The sequence below is a fragment of the Carettochelys insculpta genome, chromosome 11, assembly GCF_033958435.1.
Source record: "Carettochelys insculpta isolate YL-2023 chromosome 11, ASM3395843v1, whole genome shotgun sequence".
NCBI classification, from domain to species: domain Eukaryota; kingdom Metazoa; phylum Chordata; order Testudines; family Carettochelyidae; genus Carettochelys; species Carettochelys insculpta.
The window spans coordinates 7,600,795-7,622,041 of NC_134147.1; the positions used below are offsets into that span (position 1 = coordinate 7,600,795).

Here is a 21,247-nt window from a genome sequence, read left to right on the forward strand (position 1 = left end):
GAGATTAATTCAGCTAACAGTGCAAGTGTTAGAGCAATTTACAGAGGTTTGGCTTTGATTGGTGGGGAGACTTATAGGAGAAGAATTGGCATGTGTAAATTGCTTATTCATTCTTGTTCCCACATCATTTTGGACTGGAAAACCTGTACCTGAGTTAAGAATGAGCCATGTCTGGTTTTAAAAGCATAATTAGCTGAAGTCCCAATTTCCTCATGTACAATGACAAATAATTATGGAGATACTGGCAATGTACTGCATGTGAGTTTTACATGTAAAGAAGAGTTGTTTGCGATATATGTTGTCAGTTTGCTTTTACAAATTGTCTTTCAATATTCCTTTTGGTCTTTTTCAGTTCTGCTCAAAGACCCATGGTTGTGGCATCCAAATCCAGATTCACCTTTTCAGTCTCTGTCCTGGACCTAGATCTTAAGCCATATGAAAGCATTCCACATCAGTACAAACTTGATGGCAAGATAGTAAACTATTATCTGAAGAATGTACAGGCCAAAGAGGATCCAATGATGTCAAATCTGTTCAAGGAGAATGAAGACTGCACATTAGTTCTCCATAAAGTGTAACTGTTTCCTTAAGGTGTTATGGTTGAAAGTGAAGGGTTAGTGAAATGTAGTTACATTGATTTTTTTTTCTATTGTGTTCAGTGCATTTTTCAACTGCAAATGTTTTTGCTTTAAGAAATATAACTTAATTGGTATGCCTTCAAAGACATGGCGTAGCACTAAAAAAACTTTCCTATATATACATATACACACACACACACACACACACACTTAATCTGAAGGAATGTATTCAATATTACAGGACAGATGTGTGCCATACCATGCAACAACATAACATCACCTTAAGATTTAAGTTCATGTTCTTAAAATTGAATGACTACTACATGTGAGGCATCGAGTGAAATGTTCTGAATTAATTCTCCTTTATTCTTCAGTGCAGAGTTAGGAATTTCCAGATACATTGTACTAATGCTGAAAGCCTGATAATTAACATGAGAATTACAGGGTGGCCTTGTACCTTGTTCATTTTAACTCTTTTTCTAATTAAAAAACAAAAAAAAATCTGCATTGATAAAACCAAATTTAAAATTGAGCCGCACTGAGCACATTAAAAATGCACTAAATAAAATGCTGCCCGTGGTGGGGGGGGAGGGGGTGAACACTACTGCTCTTCGGTACCGTTGCTCTTTGGTGCTGGCTAGGTAGAGTTCAAAGGTTAGGGCAAAATCTATGGTAAACATTAGTAAGTGAAATTGAGAACTCCAGACTCTGCTTCCAAAAGTGTTGTGGTAAGTCTGAAAAGCTTTCGGTAACTATGTATAACTATAAGCAAAAATTCACAAAATGAGGCATAAGGGTTAGGAATTTTACTAGGAATCAGTCTTGAGTTTTTTTTTTTTTTTTTGTTTTTTGGTTAATTTGCTGGTTGAACATCAGAATTTGACTCTGGTCCCTACAGAGCTAGTCTTCCTAAATTAGTGAATCAGGAACTAGCTCTTTTTCCTAATTCAAATTGTAGAGGACTTGTGTACTCCAATTTTTGTCCATATGATTTTGGACTTAAATCAAACATGCTTTTCAACTCTTTGTGCATTAAAGAGCAGCTAGCACAGGCAGCTACTTTCAGGCTTGTTCTTGAATCAGGCTCTGACTACCATGACATTTTCTTGATGAAAAGTGTTGACATTGTATCTGTTTTATTTTGTAAAATTTGTTGTAATTGTAGGTTGTGACTTTTTTTGATTGTAGGTGTCAGTTAACTTTGTATCAACACATGACAGTGGCTTTAGTTTGCATGGTAACAGGTTAAACACATTCTGCCAAACTGGAGGTGTGATTTTTGTGGATGAGGTGCTATTTCCCTGATCTTGTGCAGTTTCAAGTGAAACAGTTTCAACTAGATCAAAAACATGGGAATGAAATGCTGTATTCAGAAATGTGGATATTTGAACGACAGGTTTTCGTTTAGCAGTTGAAAAGCTTTCTTTACATTTCGTTCTGGCCCTCATATGCTAAGACTATACAAGGAGATGTTGTTCAAGCCTGTCTTGAACAACAATGCTGCTGTACATAGGTAGTGGTAATAAGTTTCAAACATGGAGGTCATCTTAACAAGGACTTACCTTCCCTTTATAAAGCAGTACATTAATGGGAGCTTGAATCTAATCTCCTTCATACCCTTGAATTTTATCTGAACTTCTTCCAAGTATTGGCTTTCTTAAAAAGCATAACCATGTTCATTGGCAGGACCCAATTCTGTGCAAGCCTGGCCTGTTTCACAGTTAGGCCCAGATTGGTGATCTTCCTAATAAACTTTAGCAATATTGCATAACACTTGAGGTTTAGCAGATCGTGGTTCACTTTTATCACCAGTTAATCTGCTCTTTATATTAGACTCGTTATATCCACTGTAGTCTGACCAGTTTTGTTGATTTACTGCAGTCTGATAGGTGGCTAGCTCCAGTGTTACATGAATACCATCCTCTGAGCAGAGGATTAAAAAAGGGGTGCTGGTCATTTTTAGTCAAAATGCAATACACAGTGCAAGGAAGAAAACTTACTATGCTCCAGTTAACTCTGATTTTTCCACTCTTGCTGTATGTACACACGAGAGTTGTCAATTCACATGCAGGAAGCATCTAGCTATAATTTGCAGCCATAAAGAGGAAACTAGGTGGCTGGCACAAAATTAATGCAATAGATAGCATAAACCCAGTGAAATGAATGTAGTGGTAATAGTTAATTTTGACAGCCTATGAGAAGAACACCAAAAACAACCTTTTCTATGTCTAAGGAGAATTTTGAGAGAAACTCTAGTCCAGCAACATTTAATTCTTTGTTTTGCTTAGATGCATGCCTGTTTTGTGGGGCAAGGAAGACTGAGTCAAGACCCTCCACACACACACCCCCCCCCCCCCCCCCCATTTCATTTGGCTGCTTCAGTTCAGTTTTTATTCCCTGCCCAAAAACAGAAGCAGGGGACTGTGAGTGACAGTATAGGATGACAACTTGCCACTCATTATGAAAAGAAGTACTGGTTTAAAATAGGCAGGTGTAAACTAAGGTCCACCAGCTATACTCTGGTTTATGTGTAAATCTGTGTACCCTCCTTACCCCATTCAAAATGTGTACTAGATACGCATATATGCATACTTTAACAGAATCATGCACTTGAGTTTGCAAAACAACTCTTCATTGAAACTACATAGTGAGAGTGCAAAGGTTACATAAATTATAGCCTTTTTGACCCTCTGAGGACAAATATGTATGCATTTTAAGGTACTAGTGATCTAATTTTGAACTTCCCTTCCCTGACTTTCTCAGGGTTGTTTTAAAGGTCTCCAAAAGTAAAATCAGGTGGTCACTTAACTATATGGAGAGTGGCTGGCTATTGCTGTACTTCTAAAAAGTCAGTGCAAAACTTACTGCATTTTCTTTCCCACTACCTCCACACTGGATTGTTTTCCCCTCTGGAGAAATGTTTAATACTGAAAGGGAGCATAATGAGGTTGTGGGAACTGCTTTGATGCTCCTTCATGTTGGATCGTTGGGTGGTCCCTGTGAAGTATCAAGTTGAGAGTACTCGTGGAGTAGTGTCTACCAGCACTGCTATGTTATCTCAATGATGTAAGCTTTTGGTGCTTGGAAACCAAATCAAACCACAATACAGTCATTAATGTGTAACCTTTGACTGTAATAATGTCTATTCTACATCCACATTCTAGAAGCTGTATAGTTTCACTAACATTCACAGAATTGATTTCTAGCCATCTGCCTATTCTTCACAAATTTTAATTGGGCTACACTGATCTTTTTTTTTCTGTACTTCTATTGTAATTGAGTAGAAGGAATATTTAAATGCAACTTTAGTCTGTTCTTTCAAAATATCACTGTTTTGAAATCACTGTACTTTTTTGTATAGAGCTGTGAAATGAAACTTCCACTTTGTATTGACTTGAATTTAACAACGTATGTTCCTGTAACATGTCCTAGAAAATGTTAAGAACATAAAAACCACTCTGGTACATAAATTCAGAAAGCTTAAATTTATAATGAAATTCACTCTAATTTTATTTGGCATTTTTGTATTTAAATGGCTGTATTTATTTTTCATGTCATGACAATTTATATATAACGTGCCATAATTGTACAGATAGCATGTTTATGGGTATGGTTTTTAAATGGAAAATAACTTAATGTTTATATTCAATAAAATTATAGACCGCATAACTCAATATCCCAATTAAAAGACTTTCCACATTTCTACCTGGGATAAGTAAGCAGTATTCATTTCTCCATGCTAACTGCCTGGATCAGACTTTCAATGGAGGCCTCAATGCCCAGCAAAAGGAGCATATTTCTGAAGCACTGGGGTCCATTTTCAACAGCTGGTGCCTTATCTACCAGGGCTGTGAGGGAAAAACAGAGAGATTAAAGTCCTAAGTATAGCAGGTATACAGGATGCAAAAATTGACTAAAGAACAGTGCTGGGCTCATGTGCTTCTCAGGGGAAAACAGCTGGAACTCAAATTTCAATGGTAAGTGTGCTTGAAGCCTTTGCTTTATTTCTCTATATTAGACTCATCAAAATTAAGCTTAGAAGTAAATAACTGGATACACTCTTGTCTTTAGAAAAACAGGCAGCTTATTCTCACAGCAGTGAAATGTAAAACAAAACTTGTTTCACTAATAGCCTTCCAGAGAAAATAAGTCAAGAACTTCTGAACTTCTTGCTTTGCCATAAGGCTTTACATCTGAAAGTTAATTATTTAACAGAATACATATAGCCTGTGGAAGCTGTGGCATCACCTCAAGCTTTCTGGACACCCTCACAGACCTGATAAGATAGTGTTGTGGTTGTAGGACAAATGTCACAAACCTTTCCTCTACCACCTGGGCTGCTGTTGTAAACAGATTTCAATTAGCTACCACCTACTTCAGAAGAGGTGAACCTGTTTAATGCTTTCAGGGTAAGATTGTACTAAACCCTCAGTCAACATGAAAGCCATGTAGCATTAAGGAAGAGGTGGGTATAGTGTAACCCACTGCACTCACCATATAAATACCTGTTGAACAATCAAAGGTAGTTTGATTTATAAACACAAAGCAGTTCCACCAAATGTGTTTGGAATGTGTCCTAAATGAGAAATACTCCAGTAGTGTGTGTGTGTGTTGACTGACATTTTTACTATGGCCTGCACTACATACTAATACTGCTGAACTTCCTTGGGAAATGACTTTTTTTCCTAACTGGAATTTAGAATGCGAGAGCAACAGTAATGAAAAAGCCAAAGCATCAGTTGGGGAAGCTAAAGCAACATAGCATGCTAGATGAGCCACCAAAAAAACCCCAAACACTTAAATATATCACATCAAGCTCATTGAATTATTTTTGAAGTTGTGGGGGGGCGGGGGGAAGGATGGTCAGGCTAAAAAATGTTCAGCCTCCCCATTAACAAAAGTTGTTCTTAGCCTGGGCTGCTATTGCTTTCAAAAGCATTACAGTTATACACCAAGCATATTTTTAAAGGGGAGCAGTTAGCATATATTGATTTACACTTATTGGGATGAGAGCTGTGTGCTGGTTTTAAAAACATTTCAGTGAAATGCCAGCTCCTTCAGTTCTGCAAAATGAGTCAAAACAGGTTCTGTTAAATCTGCCACATATCATGTCTTGAACAAAGTATGCCATAAGTGTGAGTAAAATGCACTATAGTATGAGGCCAGGTTCATTAAAACCAGAGCACAGTCTATTTAAAGCCAGTGACAGGGAAAACATTTAAAATATACAACAGCGACTTTACCTTGTGCAGGTATTTTAGGCAGAAGATCCAGGACAGGTGTAACTCTCCCTTCTTCATCCACATATATTTTCCAAACAATTATTAATTCAAATCTGTATCATGCATATTGGGAAGTCCTTCATTAACAAATGGACAAAAGTTGCTTGTATTTTTCTAAGCTAAATTTTTCTTTAATGGACAAATGTATGCTACTTGTACTTACATTTAAATTAAATTTTATTTTTCTACTGGATGGAGCAGAGTTGTATTTATTTAACAGTGTGATATTTCCCATACAATACTGGAGAACAACTCTCTAATTATGAATAAACCACAACTTTCATAAAGGTCAAAAGTATAACTGTGCCCTCCCTTCCTATTACCCAGCATCTGCTATTTTTACTCATAGTAGCCAGGTTGACTTCAGTAAGCCTACATGTGCACTAAGCTTCTATCAAACATGCCTCCAAATATCAGCCTCTAGTGTGCTGTCGGCAGTAAAAAGAAAAGCACTGATGAGCTAGAAGTCACTCTCACCAGTACTTTAATATTCAGTTATGTAACCTCACTTTTGAAGGGTGTTGCTAGTTGTAAGAATTAAAACCTGGAGGATGAGGTTGAAAACCATACCCATCACCCTACCATTTGCCCTGTGCTGCTCTTGAAATTAGACTATTACTTATTAAAGCAACTTTTATTCCCGCTCAGCAGAGGGTGCCAGGTTTTTAGCATTGTGTTATCACCCTGGAATACATTTAAAAAACCATTTGCTAGTGTGGAAAAATCAAAACAGGCCAAAAATCAGAGCAGCCAGGGAGCTAGCCTCTGAAGAGGAACAGATCCTCCAATCAAATTTCATTCTAAAATAAATATGTGCAATAGGTGACCTGTTCCAAAATTTACAAGCATATTTGCCGCTTCTACATAGGTGCGTGTTTTCATTTATCTAAGACCACTAAACTTGGGGCATAAACCGATTGATTTCTGCTTCCAAGAGGGCCAATGGCTAGAATTAACATACAGGAGTGTTAAACAATCAGATATCTGCCCATGCTGACACATAAAAACATACTGAAAAATTACAGCACTTCTAAGGTGGCTCAGGAGAAAGATAAAGTTTAACCACTAATTCTTGTAGTACCACATACACTAGTTGATCATGCTTTTATTGCTTCATTTAATTGGAATAGAAATAGAGAATTTAAGCTCAGGACATCTCTTACAGCATTACGATAATTTCTTAGAGGTACAAATGCGTTATGTTGCATGTGCCAAGTTTGCAGGGAATTATGTCCATGAGGCTAGAGCTGATCTTGCATGGAAACATATCTGGCAACCTTTGGTTGTCATTTTTCAAAATAAAATTTCGAACCTAAAACATTTCCTAAGCGGGATTTTTTTTTTTAAATTAATTACAGTTTAATTCCCCTGTTCTAGATTCACATTCTTAAGCGTATTTAAACTGCACGCTGCTCAGGGCTTAGATAGAGGCTCATTTGCCCAAAATTTTGGGCATTATAAATGAGAATTTTGACAATGCATCTTCAATAGAGCGCGCACACAAAGGAAATTTCATTGCATAGGTACAATATGTAGTTAGAGGAAGCAGCCCAGTCCCTCTTTATCTGGCCCTGTGCACCCACATCTCCTCTATGTAATTAGTGACTATGAAGTTTCATTACTTTAAACTTGTTTGTATAAATACTTTGAGCTAGAAAAGGGGGAATACTGTGCATAATTCAAAGGACGCACTTTTTTTTCCCTGCAGACAGTAACTTGCAAGAAAGTTGCGGCTCCCTAACAATCCCTCTCTGTTCTCCAAAAAAAAAATTCTTGTTTTATATTTCTCCTATCCACACCTAACAGCCCTCCAGGCTCCGTCCCTCGCCCTCAGTTCCTCTATTACTGCAGCGTTCAATCTGGTCACCACTTGCCACATGTGGCCAATAGGATACTGTTTTGTGGCAACTACAGCTCTCAAGCTGGGAGTGCCTGGCTCTGAGAGAGGGAAGGCTGTGGCAAATAGGCAAAAATGTCAACCACAAGTGTGGCGACCTTTGAAGATAGATAGATGAACAAGACCCTTTGTTTCAAATATTTTATTTATGTAGCTTTTAATTTATTTCTATTACAAAAGCAAAATGTAATTCAAGAAGCTTACCCTTCTTCTGAGAAACATCATGATCAAATTACTAACACCCACATCACCTTGCACCTCAGACCTTCCTATCTGTGCACCAGATGAAACAGGCCCTGCAGGATGACACTGAAAATTGACTGGGCCACTCAGACCAGGAGCAGAAAGATATTGCTAAATCCCAAGACCTCCTGGAGAATGCCTGCCAACTGCTCATATTTATTATACTACGAGAGATCCAGCCTCATCACCCTGATTGCAACTATGGTAGAGAAGCAAAGGGAGACAACCAAGGTGGAGCAAAACTACAACCTTTAATTCAAGACACTTCGGATTTAAGGTGTGGTATGGGGCAGGGGCATGTTTTATATTTGAATCCCAGGGTTGCAAGCCTTTCATTTTAGGGTTGTGTGTCACTTTCAGTGGAAGGAACCTACTTTCTGGTTCTTGAGCTCAGATCTTAGAAGAGCATCTTAGATTTTACCCAGCACTAAATCCAACCTCGAACTTGGACTACAAAGATATTTAAACTGCTTCTTTGGCCCATCATGACTCTTATGAATTCTTAAAATGTACAGATTTGGGACCAAATTGTGTACAACTTACTGATATGGTTCCACTGACTGACACCAGTGAGATGAGCGGGATTCAGCCCCGAATCATAAACAATATTTGTAAAAGCATGCACTGCAACAGTGATGTTTTCAATTCTATTTAAAATGTAATTCAAAATCTAAAATCCTGCTGCAGCCTCCCACCATGACTCTGTTTTATGTTTTATATTTTGCTAACAGGCTCTGTGATGTAGCAATATATGGTTGTCACCCCTGGAAAGGCCATAGCAAAATAGCTGCAATATATGCTATTTGCTTCTCATCTTCCAAGATTTTTGTGTAGGTTTTATCTATGAAAAGCCTCACACAAACCCCATGGTACACACCAGAGTGATAGGTATATCTCCATATACACATTGAAAGGTAGTTTAATCTCAGACTTGCACTATTGTTTTTATATAAAGAAAAGTGACCTATCTCATAGAACTGAAAGAGACCTTGAGAGGTCATCAAATCCAGTTTTAGAGCCCATTAACTCTACTTTCAGGCTTTGTTAAATTCTTAAAAAGAGACATAATTTCAAGATGCTTATTTATCTTACCCAGAAAGTTCAGGGCTCCTTATAACAAGGTAATCTCCAGATGTTCCTTCAGGAAGTCTTATAATATCAGGATATTTGGCCTGTTAAAAAAGGAAATAAGGTTATAGTGAACCCATAAAGGTGCTAACTACACAAATTGGCTTAAGATTATATATTTTTTTTTACATTAACAACTGATCTTGAGAACTAAAGACATTAAAAATGCTAAGTTTATACTGAAGTGTACTGCAAATCTCTAACAATAGTTAGATAAACATGGATGTATGTATGAACAAAACATATATTACATGTACAAACCTAAACCTTCATTATTATATGCCATTTGTGAGTCAGCATTGCGTCTTGAGAGTCCATCACAACTTTCTTCAGCACAATGATTCTCCAAAAGCATGAAAAGTCAACAAGATGTATTGTTTACTCAGATAATGTTTTAATAACATGTTTTAATATTTCATCTTTTCTTAATAAAATGTGAACGTCAACACAATAAAATGTAAAGAGCGGAGAATTTCTCTTCCAGAATTATGGGCCAAAATTAGAAGCTATTTCTCTCTTTAGTATTAAAGCATCTTAAATTTTGGGGAAACTTGATAGTCCTCCAGAGTCAAATTTACACATAAAAAAGGGGGTTATTTACCTGTAACTGGCTTTTTTTCATAATGTGTGGTCCCTATTTATCTGTATTCCATGATGGATTTATATACATGCACCATGCATCAGAAGCTGGAGCATTTGGAAGTAGCATCCGTTAGTCTACACATGCACCCTGGTTCACTGCGTAGTTTCAGGTGAGATGATAAAGTCTCCAGTGCCTTCTCTACTGCAAATCCAACATATAGGGGAGGGAGAGTTGGAAGTGGAATACAGATAGGGACCACACAGCTCAAAGAACCTCCTGTTTCAGTATCAGAGGTGTAAGTGTGTTATTCTGTATCTGCAAAAACAATGAGCAGTCCCGTGGCATCTTATAGATTAACCAATTTATTGGAGCATAAGCTTTTGTGGGCAAAGACCCATTTCATCACACACATTTGGGGTGCCTGCCTTTGGAAATTCCACTACGTGCATCTGATTAAGTGGGTCTTTGCCCAAGAAAGCTTATGCTTGGATAAATCTGTTAGTCTATAACGTGCCACAGGACTTCTAATTGTCTCTCCTGTTTCAGGTAAGTAATCTCCTCCTCTTCAAATGACGGTCCTTATCGTATTCCCTTGAGGGTGGTTAACAAGCAATACTTCAGCCAGAGATAGATGGAAGGATAAGGATGGAAAGGCTGAGCAAAGATAAGCTACACTAGAAGAGTTCTTGATATCTGGAACCTGTCCCACAGTAAATAAGCTCATGTTATGACTGAGCTGACAGAGGTCCCTATGAAGTTGCAGTGTCCCATATGTTCGCCATTCACCACATTTGAACAGGACACTGCAGTGTGGCAATTCCAGGCTGTGGAGCCACATGCGGCTCTTGAAGCCTTTAAACATGCCTCCTCAGAGCCGCACACCTGGAATGCCCTCTGCCTGCTCCACACACACGCCTCGCCACTTGGTAAGATAAGTGCATGGTGGCAGCAGTGGCCCCTGCAGCTCCTGCCTTGGGGGCAGCTCCTTCTGCCACGAGGCCGGCCCCAGCATGGCTCCTGAGGCCCTGGCACAGATGCTCCAGCATCGCAGTGACTGGTGAGTTGCCAGCATTCAGTTGAGGGTGAGGGGGCTGGAGGTGCCCGTCTCTGGGAAAGGACGAGGGCATTTATTTAGAGAGGTGGGTGGGGGTGTCATGGTGTGGCAAATATGGAAGGACCATGACCACAAGTGTGGCAATCCTTGAATTATCACTGGACACCACTGCTATGAAGTATATAGATTGTGTGAGAGCTAAGGCTGATTTCTTTAAGATGATGCTGACTTCAAGGGAAGAAAGGAGGCCAAACAACATGGAAGTTGAAGCTTGGGCTTGCCACCTGTAGCCAGTCATCAAGATGTGGGAATATGAGGTGCCTATAATGCCACAACAGAAAAACCCCTGGTGAAGATCTAAGGAATTCACCACTCAGGTGAGAATGCCGTCATAAGACTGGTTCCTGAAGAAGGGTAGTTGGGAGGAGAGTCCTGTGAATGAGATAACCTGCTGAACTCAACCATACTCTCAAGGCAGATGACAGTTAGCACTCATTTGTCTGTTATTTTAACTCCAAGCTGGAAGAAAGAGTGTCAGCAGACTCCCAACAGGAGTAGTTTGGTTGTATGGCATAGGCAAGGTAATTGACAGCTGTCTAGAGTTTCTAAGAAATACCTTCCCTGTGGAAGCTGCATGTGGGAGGAGGGAGGCTGCAAAGGTGGACCCAAAGATCTTTGAGTCTTCTGATGCTTCCGAAGTGGTTTAGAAGGAAACGGAGATGGCTTGTAACACTGTGTAGGTAGCGAACAGCAGAATTTACACGTTGGCATAAGTATGTAAATATCCAAGAAAAGAGAAATACCTCTTAAATCCTTGAGGGTGTTGAAGGAATCATCTCTTTTCTGGTAAAAAGCTCGAATTCATTGAAATGAAGGTCTTCAGTGGTATTTCGTACCTCCATGGGAAAATCAGGGAACCACAATTCCTTTTGCAGGACCACGCCTTATAGTGAAAGAGTGTGAACAAGTATCTGCCGCATTGACAACTGATTGAAGCAATGTCCTTGACACCAGTTTACCTTCCTCTAAGTTTGCCTGGAAATGGGCCTGTTTTTGTGGCAGCAATTTTGTAACAAACTCAGCTGAGATGACAAAGATTGTCTGGTTACAACTAAAAGTAGAACCTGGCCCAAAGACTCAAATCATGAATTATTTCTTCACCACTGGATGACTTCCTGGAGTAGAAATAAGAAGGAAGCAGGAAGTGAAATTCTACCATATCCAGAATCAAGCAGGCTGCGTCTACACTCCAGCTCTGTTTCGAGAGGACGGCTTTTGAAACTTAACATCGAAAGATGACCTTTTGAAACAGAGCATCCACACAGGCAAAGAGGGAGCCACAGTTCGATCCACCCTTTCGAATGGCCCCCGCTGCACTTTCGAAAGAGAGTGTCCACATGTCCCAGGGCACTGTTTCGAAAGTACAGGGGCAGGAAGTGCCACGGGCAGGGCCACACGGCAGACATGCCCTTCCAGGGCTGCCACCTGTCGTCCCCTTAAAGGGCTCCCCCCACCCCCTGAGCCTTGGCCTGCACACGCTGAGGGACAGCTACTGTCCCCAGGCACACAGGGAGAGGGAATAGAGGAAGCACCCTAGGCCCAGCTTCCCCTTGCCCAGTGAGGCTGTGGCCAGTGCACTGGCCACAATCCTGGCTGCTGCACACCAGTGACTCCAGGTGGCCACCCTAATAGCCACCCTCCTGGAGGCTGTCCTCAGGGCACAGCATCCCTACCCAGTCTCCTGGGTCATCTGCTGCTGGTGGGACCAGCTGGTGCTGGAGGACTGGGGTGATGATTGGTGGCTACAGAACTTCAGGGTGGTCAAGGAGGCATTCCTGGAGCTGTGCCACTGCCTTGCCCCAGCTGTCCAGCACCGCAACACCCATATGAGGCCAGCACTCCTGCTCCAGAAAAGGGTGGCAATCGCCTTCTGGAAACTGGTGTTGCCAAGAAGGTAAAAAAAGTGGTTAATCTAGGGTATAAATTAAAAACAATATTTATATAGAAGGTGTAAAACTAAATCTCAGTACAGGTGACTAAAATGGACGCCCCCCCCAGCTCCCATTTCTCTGTAAAAATGGCTGCCCCAAACGTTAGCTTTCAATCCACCAGAAGATTTATATGTAACTATGGGGGAGTAGCCTGCACACAGAATTACCCTTGGTAACGGAAAGAGTTTGGTAAACTTTGGATTTAACTTTGAAAGAATAAAATAAAAATACGCTTTAAAACAAACGGATCTTGCATAGAAACAAAATGTTTATTTTCTCAGATATGGGAACGAGTACAAAATTGAGGAAATGGGAAATATTTCCCATGGGAAATCAATCACCAACACTAAATACTGAAACAATATTTTTCTAGCATGTAGAACACAATAAAATGCTAAAACAATATCACTTCCGGGATGTGGGAAGCTCAACAGTATGCACACATACTTATACTTTGAAAGGAAGACGTTAACCTGAAACCTACATTTTGGGGTTTTTTTATTTACATTTAGGGTTTTTTATTTTATTTTATTTTATTTTTTTTAAGGAAAAACAAAAGCTGTTGTAGATAGTATACCTGCCTTTTGGATTTCCTGGCTATTTTAGTGCTCTACAACCATATTTTACTGTTTTCAATATTCTAATTTTTTTCCTTGTCATTATTTTGTTTCACATAAACAACTAAGGAAAACAAATATATAATAAGTGCAGTACAAAAGAAAACAAATTGAAAATAGAAACATTTATTCAGCCTTTCACCTAAGAAGTATCTTTGGTATTGGTAAAAACAGCAGTTTTAAAGTTTTAAATTGATGGTGACTTCAAAAATGATTTATAGTTTATTATTGGTCAGACCAGGGACACAGGAAGCAGGGTTCTGGGATTCTATCCTTGAACAACTGACTTCTCTTATGTAAATAATTTCATTTCTCTTCCTCAATAGATCAGTCTTTTTTGTGATAATTATTGTTATAAAGTCTTTAAAGATCATAGAATCCTAGGGTTGGAAGAAATCTCAGGAGGTCATAGAGTCCCACCCCCTGCTTGAAGCAGGACCAACCCTAACATCATCATCCCAGCGGGGGCTTTGTAAAGCCAGGACTTAAAAATTGTTGGGGATGGATATTCCACCACCTTCCTAGGTAACCCATTCCAGTGCTTTACCACCCTTCTACTGAAATAATTTTCCCTAATCTCCAACCTAGACATCCCCCACTGCAACTTGAGACCATTCCTCCTCTTCTGTCGTCATCACTACTGAAAACAGCCTCTCCTCCATCCTCTCTGGAACTTTCCCTTCAGGTAGTTGAAGGCTGCTATCAAATCCCCCTGCACTCTACTCTTCTGTAGATTAAATAAGATGAAATCCCACAGTCTCTCCTCATAAATCATGTGCTCCAGGCCCCTAATAATTTTTGTTGCTTTCTACTGGACTCTTACCAGTATGTTCACCCCCTTTCTGTAATGAGGGCCCTGGAATTAGACACAATATTGCAGATGTGGGTTTAGCAGTGCTGAATAAGGGGGCATAATCAATTCCCTCAATCTGCTCACCCCAATATAACATTTGCAACTGCCCCCTTTACAGCCCCTGTTGGCAAGCCGAGTAGCAGAGGTTGGGATTCTTCCATCCCAAGTGCAGGACTCTGCAGTTGTTCTTGATGAACCTCATTGCATTTCCTTTGGTTCAGTCCTCCAAGTTGTTTAAGTCACTCTGGACCTTCTCACTCCCTTGCAGTGTATTTTTGGAAGAACAGTACTATATAATTGAAAAAATTATACATTTATGAAAAATGCAAATAAATCTAATTTTGGGGACCCAAACACAGATTCTGTATGTGAGAAGAAAGTGGCACTAAGATCTACATGCTTACTATCTTCTTTGATGCAATCCATTGCTTCCTCAGCTTTCTTTGAGGTCTCTTTCCTACTGATTGTACTGCACTTTAGGTTCGGGGCGTGCAGGGAGAATTGTTTGGTTTGCCCGGGAAAGGGGTATACCTCTTTAAGAGTTAGACAAGCACAGATACCAGTGCAGCTGCAGATTGAGTCAGCATGCGTATGCTAATTCTTCCCTCCATTGACCTGAGCAGATGGAAGCATACATGGATTAACAGGGAGGAGAAAGCCCACTCCCACGAAGACCAAGCGAAGCATCACCCACCTTCCTATCCTTAAAATGGCAAAAGACCAGGTTTGATCAGCAACTGCTGTGACTGTGCTAGTCACTCTTTACTGAAGAGGCTGGGAAGGAATTTTTCCCTCCCTGCCAGATGGACCATGGTAAAAGGGCCAGGCGGGGGTAAGGTTTGCCTTACTCTCAGCAGGTTCAGTGTGCAAAGTTCGGGCAAGCATGGAAGAGGAGTTATGCTATGATGTTGCAACTCATGTAAACATGGGGTGGATGTCCAGTGCAGGTACTCCACAGGAAATAAATGGAGAAATAAATGAATTAGTAAAGAATTATAAGGAGGCTGTTTGTTAAAAGAAAGAAAACAAGAAAGGTTGGGGCTTACATGACTGTCATGGCAGGGATTCAACCTCCCCATCCCACACCTTACACCATACCCCAGGGGAGGGACGGAAAAGTCCCAGAAAAGGATTGGCAGGGGACCAGGAGAGAGAAGAGCACTTAGGTCACTTTTGCAATGATCCTGGATTTACCTACAATGTATAGTTTAATCTGCCAGGTACTCCTGGACAATTAATAATAAAGTTGGGGGCCTAATTAAATCATATCCAGTATCTCCTGTCCTCCTTTGGGTTAGTCAGCCAGCACTCTGTTCTGCCATGCTATCTTCATCAGGTCATCTTCATTCATTTTCTCTTTGTGTCAGCAATGTTCAGACCAGTTCTAGTAATAAATCCTCTTTTGGTATCCATAATACTGAAGTTGCCTTAATTGAATTATGAGTACCCTCAAAGGAACCCTGACTGTAGCCAGGAATTCCTACTGTCTAGCTTAAACAAAACTTTGGAATACTCCCTTGAACCACCAATTTATCCAGAAAGAAATCTTCCTTGTTGACTCGTTGTTCCCCTGCAGAACACCCTGTCCACACTCAAGTAAAATGTTCTGATATCTGGATCTAAATTCTACTCCAGTTCAACAGGGGGACTTCATCTTTTACTGACTGATCATTCTGGGAGCTCTGCCCTGCTTTTCTCCAACTCTGGACTCCAGCTACCCTAGGAACCCCAACTGATTGAAGCTTCATACAGTGGTGGATGAGATCTCTCTGCATAGCCTCCTAATTCTGCCCTATAGAACGAATTATAGCTTGCTACACCTAACTTTTGTAATCAGATTAAAGTTAAATCTAATATTGTAACTCTTTTATTTCTTTATGGCTTGCATGATTATTCCTGAAAACAAGTATCTTTCATTGTTAAGTTGATTGATTCTCTCTCTCCCCCCCTCTTCTCCAATTGGGAGTATGGTTTTGGATTCCCCATTCACTCTGCAACCATGCTTCTCGTTGCTAAGCTAAAGATCTCTGTAGTACCCTAAAATCCTGTGAGATTTGTTCATCAAGTGGGGTTACTAGCAGAACGGTTGTGGTGTGAAAGTGGGGATAGGAAAGTGAAGAACCTGCAAGCGTATGAGGTTGACAGCTTACAGTGCTGTTTAACCCAGCCCACTGAGTCCAAGGGCACATGAGGATCACAGCCTGGCACTGTTGTCCAACCCAGCCTAGTGAGTCCAGGGACACAGAAAGGGTCAGTTCGTGAGTTCTGATTAACTGGTCCTCTCAGACATGCTCTGTTAGTGGGTGTGAGGGCATGCATGGAAGAGGAGTTGGGTTATGATGTTGCAATTTATGTAAACATGGAGTGCAATCATCTGATGATAGAGTGGAAAGAATCTATTCCTGGGAAACCTAGGTCCTGCAAGATAGCTCCATTGGGAGGCTAACTGACAGAAGGGAGAAACAGAGAATATGAGAACAAAGGTAACACAAGCAGGACACTGGCAGAATTATCGAAAAATAACCCCAAAAAATGATCATACCCCAAAGTAAAGGGTAAATTTGGTGACACAAATTACATTTAATCCTGAGTCTTTACTTATTTATTTTCTACAAAAAGAAGTTGACAGATGTATGTGAAATAGTTACATTATGTACTTTGCTGAAGTAAGCGTAAAAGAAAAAGGTAAGAGGCAAAAAGGAGTCAAGGTTACAAAATCATAAAGCATCCAGGAGAGTTTTAAATACCGGATAGATTTAAAATATTTTTTTAGGCTCAATGGAGGAAAAAGCCAGGTGAAATCCTTCTTTTTGATGTTCCCTAGTGATAAAATCTGTCTATTCAATGAATCTTACATAGGCATACATAATCACAACTCCAATTAAATTTTGTCATTGGGTTAATATAGACAGGTTACTCGCCGTAGTAACGGTGGTTCTTCGAGATGTGTCCCCGTGGGTGCTCCACAATAGGTGTCGGGCTCGCCCGGCGCCGCAGATCAGATCTTCCAAGCAGTTTCTGCCGGACCGCGCATGCACCGGTGCACGCTGCTCCCTTGCGCGCTCCCGGCCACGTGCGCGATCCGGTCCCCGCCAGTTCCTTGACCAACCGCCTCGGATGCTCCTGCAAAACACTAAACAAAGATCCGAAGCGGGGAGGATGGGCGGGTAGTGGAGCACCCACGGGGACACATCTCGAAGAACCACCGTTACTACGGTGAGTAACCTGTCTTTCTTCTTCAAGTGTCCCCGTGGGTGCTCCACAATAGGTGACTACCCAGCAGTAACCCAAGATAGGAGGTGGGTAATCGGATTATGTGCAGCTTGTCCCCGAGAGGACCGCTGTCGAGAGACGGGTATCCTCTTGGAATACCCTGTGAAGGGCGTAATGTTTGGCGAAGGTGTCATAGGATGACCAGGTCGCCGCTCTGCAAATGTCTTTTAGCGCAACGCCCTTGAAAAAGGCTGTTGATGCCGCCACCGCCCTAGTGGAATGAGCCCTGGGAGTGGCCAGTAAAGGAGTCTTTTTGAGTTCGCAGCACATTTTTATGCAGGATACGATGTGCTTCGAGATTCTCTGTGAAGAGAGACCTTCTCCTTTCGATTTGGGAGCGAGAGAGACTAGGAGTCTATCCGTTTTCCGGAAGGACTTGGTCCTGTCTATATAGAAGGCTGGCGCCCTCCTCACGTCCAGGAGGTGTAGGCGCGCCTCTTCGTTAGAGTTATGAGGCTTTGGATAAAACGAGGATAAAACAATAGGTTCGTTAATGTGAAACTCAGAAGAAACTTTGGGAACAAAGGCTGGATGCAGCCGTATGGTTACCGCCTCCTTGGAAAAAACAGTGCAGGGTGGCGTTGCCATAACTGCCGCAAGCTCGCTCACCCTGCGAGCTGACATGATTGCGAGAAGAAAGGTTGTCTTTATCGTAAGGAGGCGGAGGGAAACCGTGGCCAAGGGCTTGAACGGTGGTCCCGTTAGCACATTAAGCACCAGGTCCAAGTTCCACGAAGGTGGAAGCGGTTTCCGAGGGGGGTATAGGTTTACCAACCCTTTGAGGAACCTGGTAACCATGGAATGGGCGAACACCATGTGCCCTTCCTCTTCGTGTCTGAACACCGAAATGGCGGCAAGGTGGACCTTTAACGAGGATAGTGAGAGTCCTCCTCTCTTGAGGTCCAGTAAATACTCTAATATCACAAGTATAGGCACCGAAAGGGGGGCTAGCCGTTTGGTGGAACACCATGCTGTGAAGCGAGTCCATTTCTGCTTGTAGGTCTTCCTGGTGGAAGTCCTCCTGCTACTTTCTAGGACTTGCTGCACTTCCTCCGTACATGTGCTCTCTAGGGAGCTGAGCCATGGATTAACCACGCTTGTAGTCGCAGGCCTTGGGGGTGCGGATGCACTATGGACCCCTGGGCTTGCGTGAGCAGATCCGGCGCCACCGGAAGGGGCATTGGTGGACGGTCCGACATGCGCAGGAGTAGGGGGAACCATTGCTGTCGATCCCACATTGGGACTATCAGGATCATTCGGGCTCCTTCCCTCCTGGCTTTCTGCAAGACTTTGTGGATCAGCACTGTGGGAGGAAAAGCGTAAAGCGGGGGCCCCTCCAGGAGATCGCGAATGCGTCCCCCAGGGACCCCCGTCCCAGTCCTGCCCTGGAGCAGAATCGTGGGCACTTCTTGTTGTGTTGAGTGGCAAACAGGTCTATCTGGGGAAAACCCCATGTGTGGAAAATCGGTCGTAGCAGATCGGGACGGATCTGCCACTCGTGCGTGAGTGCAAAACGCCTGCTCAGCTGGTCTGCCTTCACATTGTGAGCACCTGGTAAGTACGAGGCTTTCAAGATTATATTGTTGGTGATGCACCAGTTCCATAACCGGACTGCTTCCGCACATAAGGCACGGGACCGAGCTCCTCCTTGCCGATTTATATAAAACATGGTGGAGGTATTGTCTGTACTGATCCCGACAACTTTGCCTTGTATATGGTCTTGAAAGTGTCTGCAGGCCTTGAACACTGCTCTGAGCTCCAGTATATTTATGTGCAGTGACTGCTCCGTGGAGGACCACAGCCCTTGAGTCACCTCTTCGCCCATGTGTGCTCCCCACCCTATGTGGGAGGCATCTGTAGTAAGAAAAAACGATATTTGTGGTTGGTGGAAGGGTACCCCTGTTAGCAAGTTCTTGGGGTTTACCCACCATTGCAGGGATTTGCGCACCTCTGCTGTGGGCGACACCACCCTGTGAACGGTGTGTGCTGCCGGTTTGTATACGCTCGCCAGGCAGTGCTGCATGCTGCGCATGTGTAACCTGGCGTTCTGTACTACGAACGCCGCCGCTGCCATGTGACCCAGCAGCTGTAAGCACGTCAGGACCGGCACCGTAGGGCTGAAGGTGATGACTGCACGAGGGAGCCGACGGCCCGAAAGCGTGTCTCTGGTAGATACACTCTCGCTGTAATAGAATTTATGCGTGCCCCTATGAACTCTATGTCCTGTGTGGGGTCTATCTTTGATTTTGCCAGATTGATAACCAGGCCGAGCGAAGAGAACGTGCCTGCTGTGACGCGTATCATGCGTAGTACCTCCTCCTTCGAGGCCCCTTTGAGTAGGCAGTTGTGCAGATACGGAAATATAAATATCCCCTGTCTGTGCAGGTAGGCTGACGCCACTGCCAAGGTCTTGGTGAAGACTCTGGGGGCCGAGGAAAGGCCAAATGGTAAGACATTGTATTGAAAATGTTCTTTGCCTACCATGAACCGGAGGAATCGTCGGTGAGCCGGATGGATAGTTATGTGAAAATACGCGTCTTGTAAATCGAGGGCTGCGAACCAATCTCCATCATCCAGTGCCGTAAGGATGGAGGCGATTGTGATCATCCGAAAGTGTTGCTTGCACAGGTACCGGTTGAGGCCTCGAAGATCTAAGATGGGCCTCCAGCCTCCTGTCTTTTTCTCCGTGAGGAAGTACCTCGAGTAGAACCCTTTTCCTTGCAGTTGCTCCGGCACTCTTTCCACTGCCCCTATGAGCATGAGATGGTCTACCTCCTGCTTGAGCCTCGCTACGTGGGAGGCCTCCTGGAGGTGGGGCCTGGGTGGAGGTCGTGGCGGTGGGAGCGACTGGAAGGGGATGGCGTACCCCGTGGCTATGATCTCCAGCACTCATTTGTCTGTGGTGATCCTTTGCCACTGGTTGTAGAATGGTCGGAGGCGATGGTGGAATAGCCGCTTCGGATGACCTTGTGCGACGGTAGTGATGGCGCAGCCCTGGATCTGTGTGTCAAACTTGTGGCCTTTGGCCCTGCCCCGAGGACGCACGGCTCTGTTGGGAATGTCGCCTGGGAGTTCTGTACTGCTGGTGCTGTTGATGTCGCCCTTGCTCGTAACCCCTGTGGTACTGGGGACGCTGTTGCTGGTACTGGTACCGTCTTTGTTGAGAGTAGTACTTTTTCTTTCTGTATGGAGGGGTGTAAATCCCCAGGGTCCTAAGTGTAGCTCTTGAATCTTTACTGGAATGAAGGACCGAGTCAGTTGATTCAGCAAACAGCTTCTGCGAGTCGAAGTGAAGATTGACTATCTTTGCCTGCAGATCCCTCGGTATACCCGAAGTCTGGAGCCAGGACTCCCTTCGCATCACCACTGCCGTAGCTGTGGAACGTGCTGCTGTGTCCGCAACATCCAGGGCGATCTGAACTCCCGTCCTCGAGGCCGCGTAGCCTTCTTGCACGATGGCCTTGAGCACCGGTTTCTTGTCCTCTGGAAGCGAGTCCATGAGGGAGATTAACCTAGTGTAGTTGTCGAAATTATGGTTCGCTAAATGCGCTGCGTAATTTGCCATTCGCAACAGTAGAGTGGAGGAGGAGTAGACCTTTCTGCTGAACAGCTCTAGCTTCTTGGCATCTTTGTCTGTTCCCCCTGTCTTGAATTGAGATGTCTTTGATCTTTATTGTGACGACTCCACCACCAAGGAATTTGGTTGTGGGTGGCTGAACAGGAACTCCATGCCCTTCACCGGCACGAA

The 21,247-nt window shown here is 42.8% G+C and overlaps 2 protein-coding genes across 6 annotated transcripts in view; one reads left to right on the forward strand and one right to left on the reverse strand.

Annotated features, from left to right (window-relative positions):
* Nucleotides 1-590, forward strand: part of IPPK (inositol-pentakisphosphate 2-kinase) — a 70,026-nt gene extending 69,436 nt beyond the window's left edge. For all 5 annotated transcript variants that reach the window (XM_075005809.1, XM_075005810.1, XM_075005811.1 and 2 more), the window contains one exon: nucleotides 353-590. In XM_075005809.1, the coding sequence (XP_074861910.1) occupies nucleotides 353-578 (226 nt within the window). In that variant the 3' untranslated portion in view covers nucleotides 579-590. The remainder of the gene's footprint in view (nucleotides 1-352) is intronic.
* Nucleotides 591-4,290: 3,700 nt separating this feature from the next.
* CENPP (centromere protein P) overlaps nucleotides 4,291-21,247 on the reverse strand; it is a 308,478-nt gene continuing 291,521 nt past the window's right edge. The window contains exons 7-9 of the mRNA XM_075005818.1: nucleotides 9,093-9,172; nucleotides 5,822-5,913; nucleotides 4,291-4,426 (exon numbers count right to left, since the gene is read on the reverse strand). Coding sequence (XP_074861919.1) covers nucleotides 4,305-4,426; nucleotides 5,822-5,913; nucleotides 9,093-9,172 — 294 coding nt within the window. The 3' untranslated portion in view covers nucleotides 4,291-4,304. The remainder of the gene's footprint in view (nucleotides 4,427-5,821; nucleotides 5,914-9,092; nucleotides 9,173-21,247) is intronic.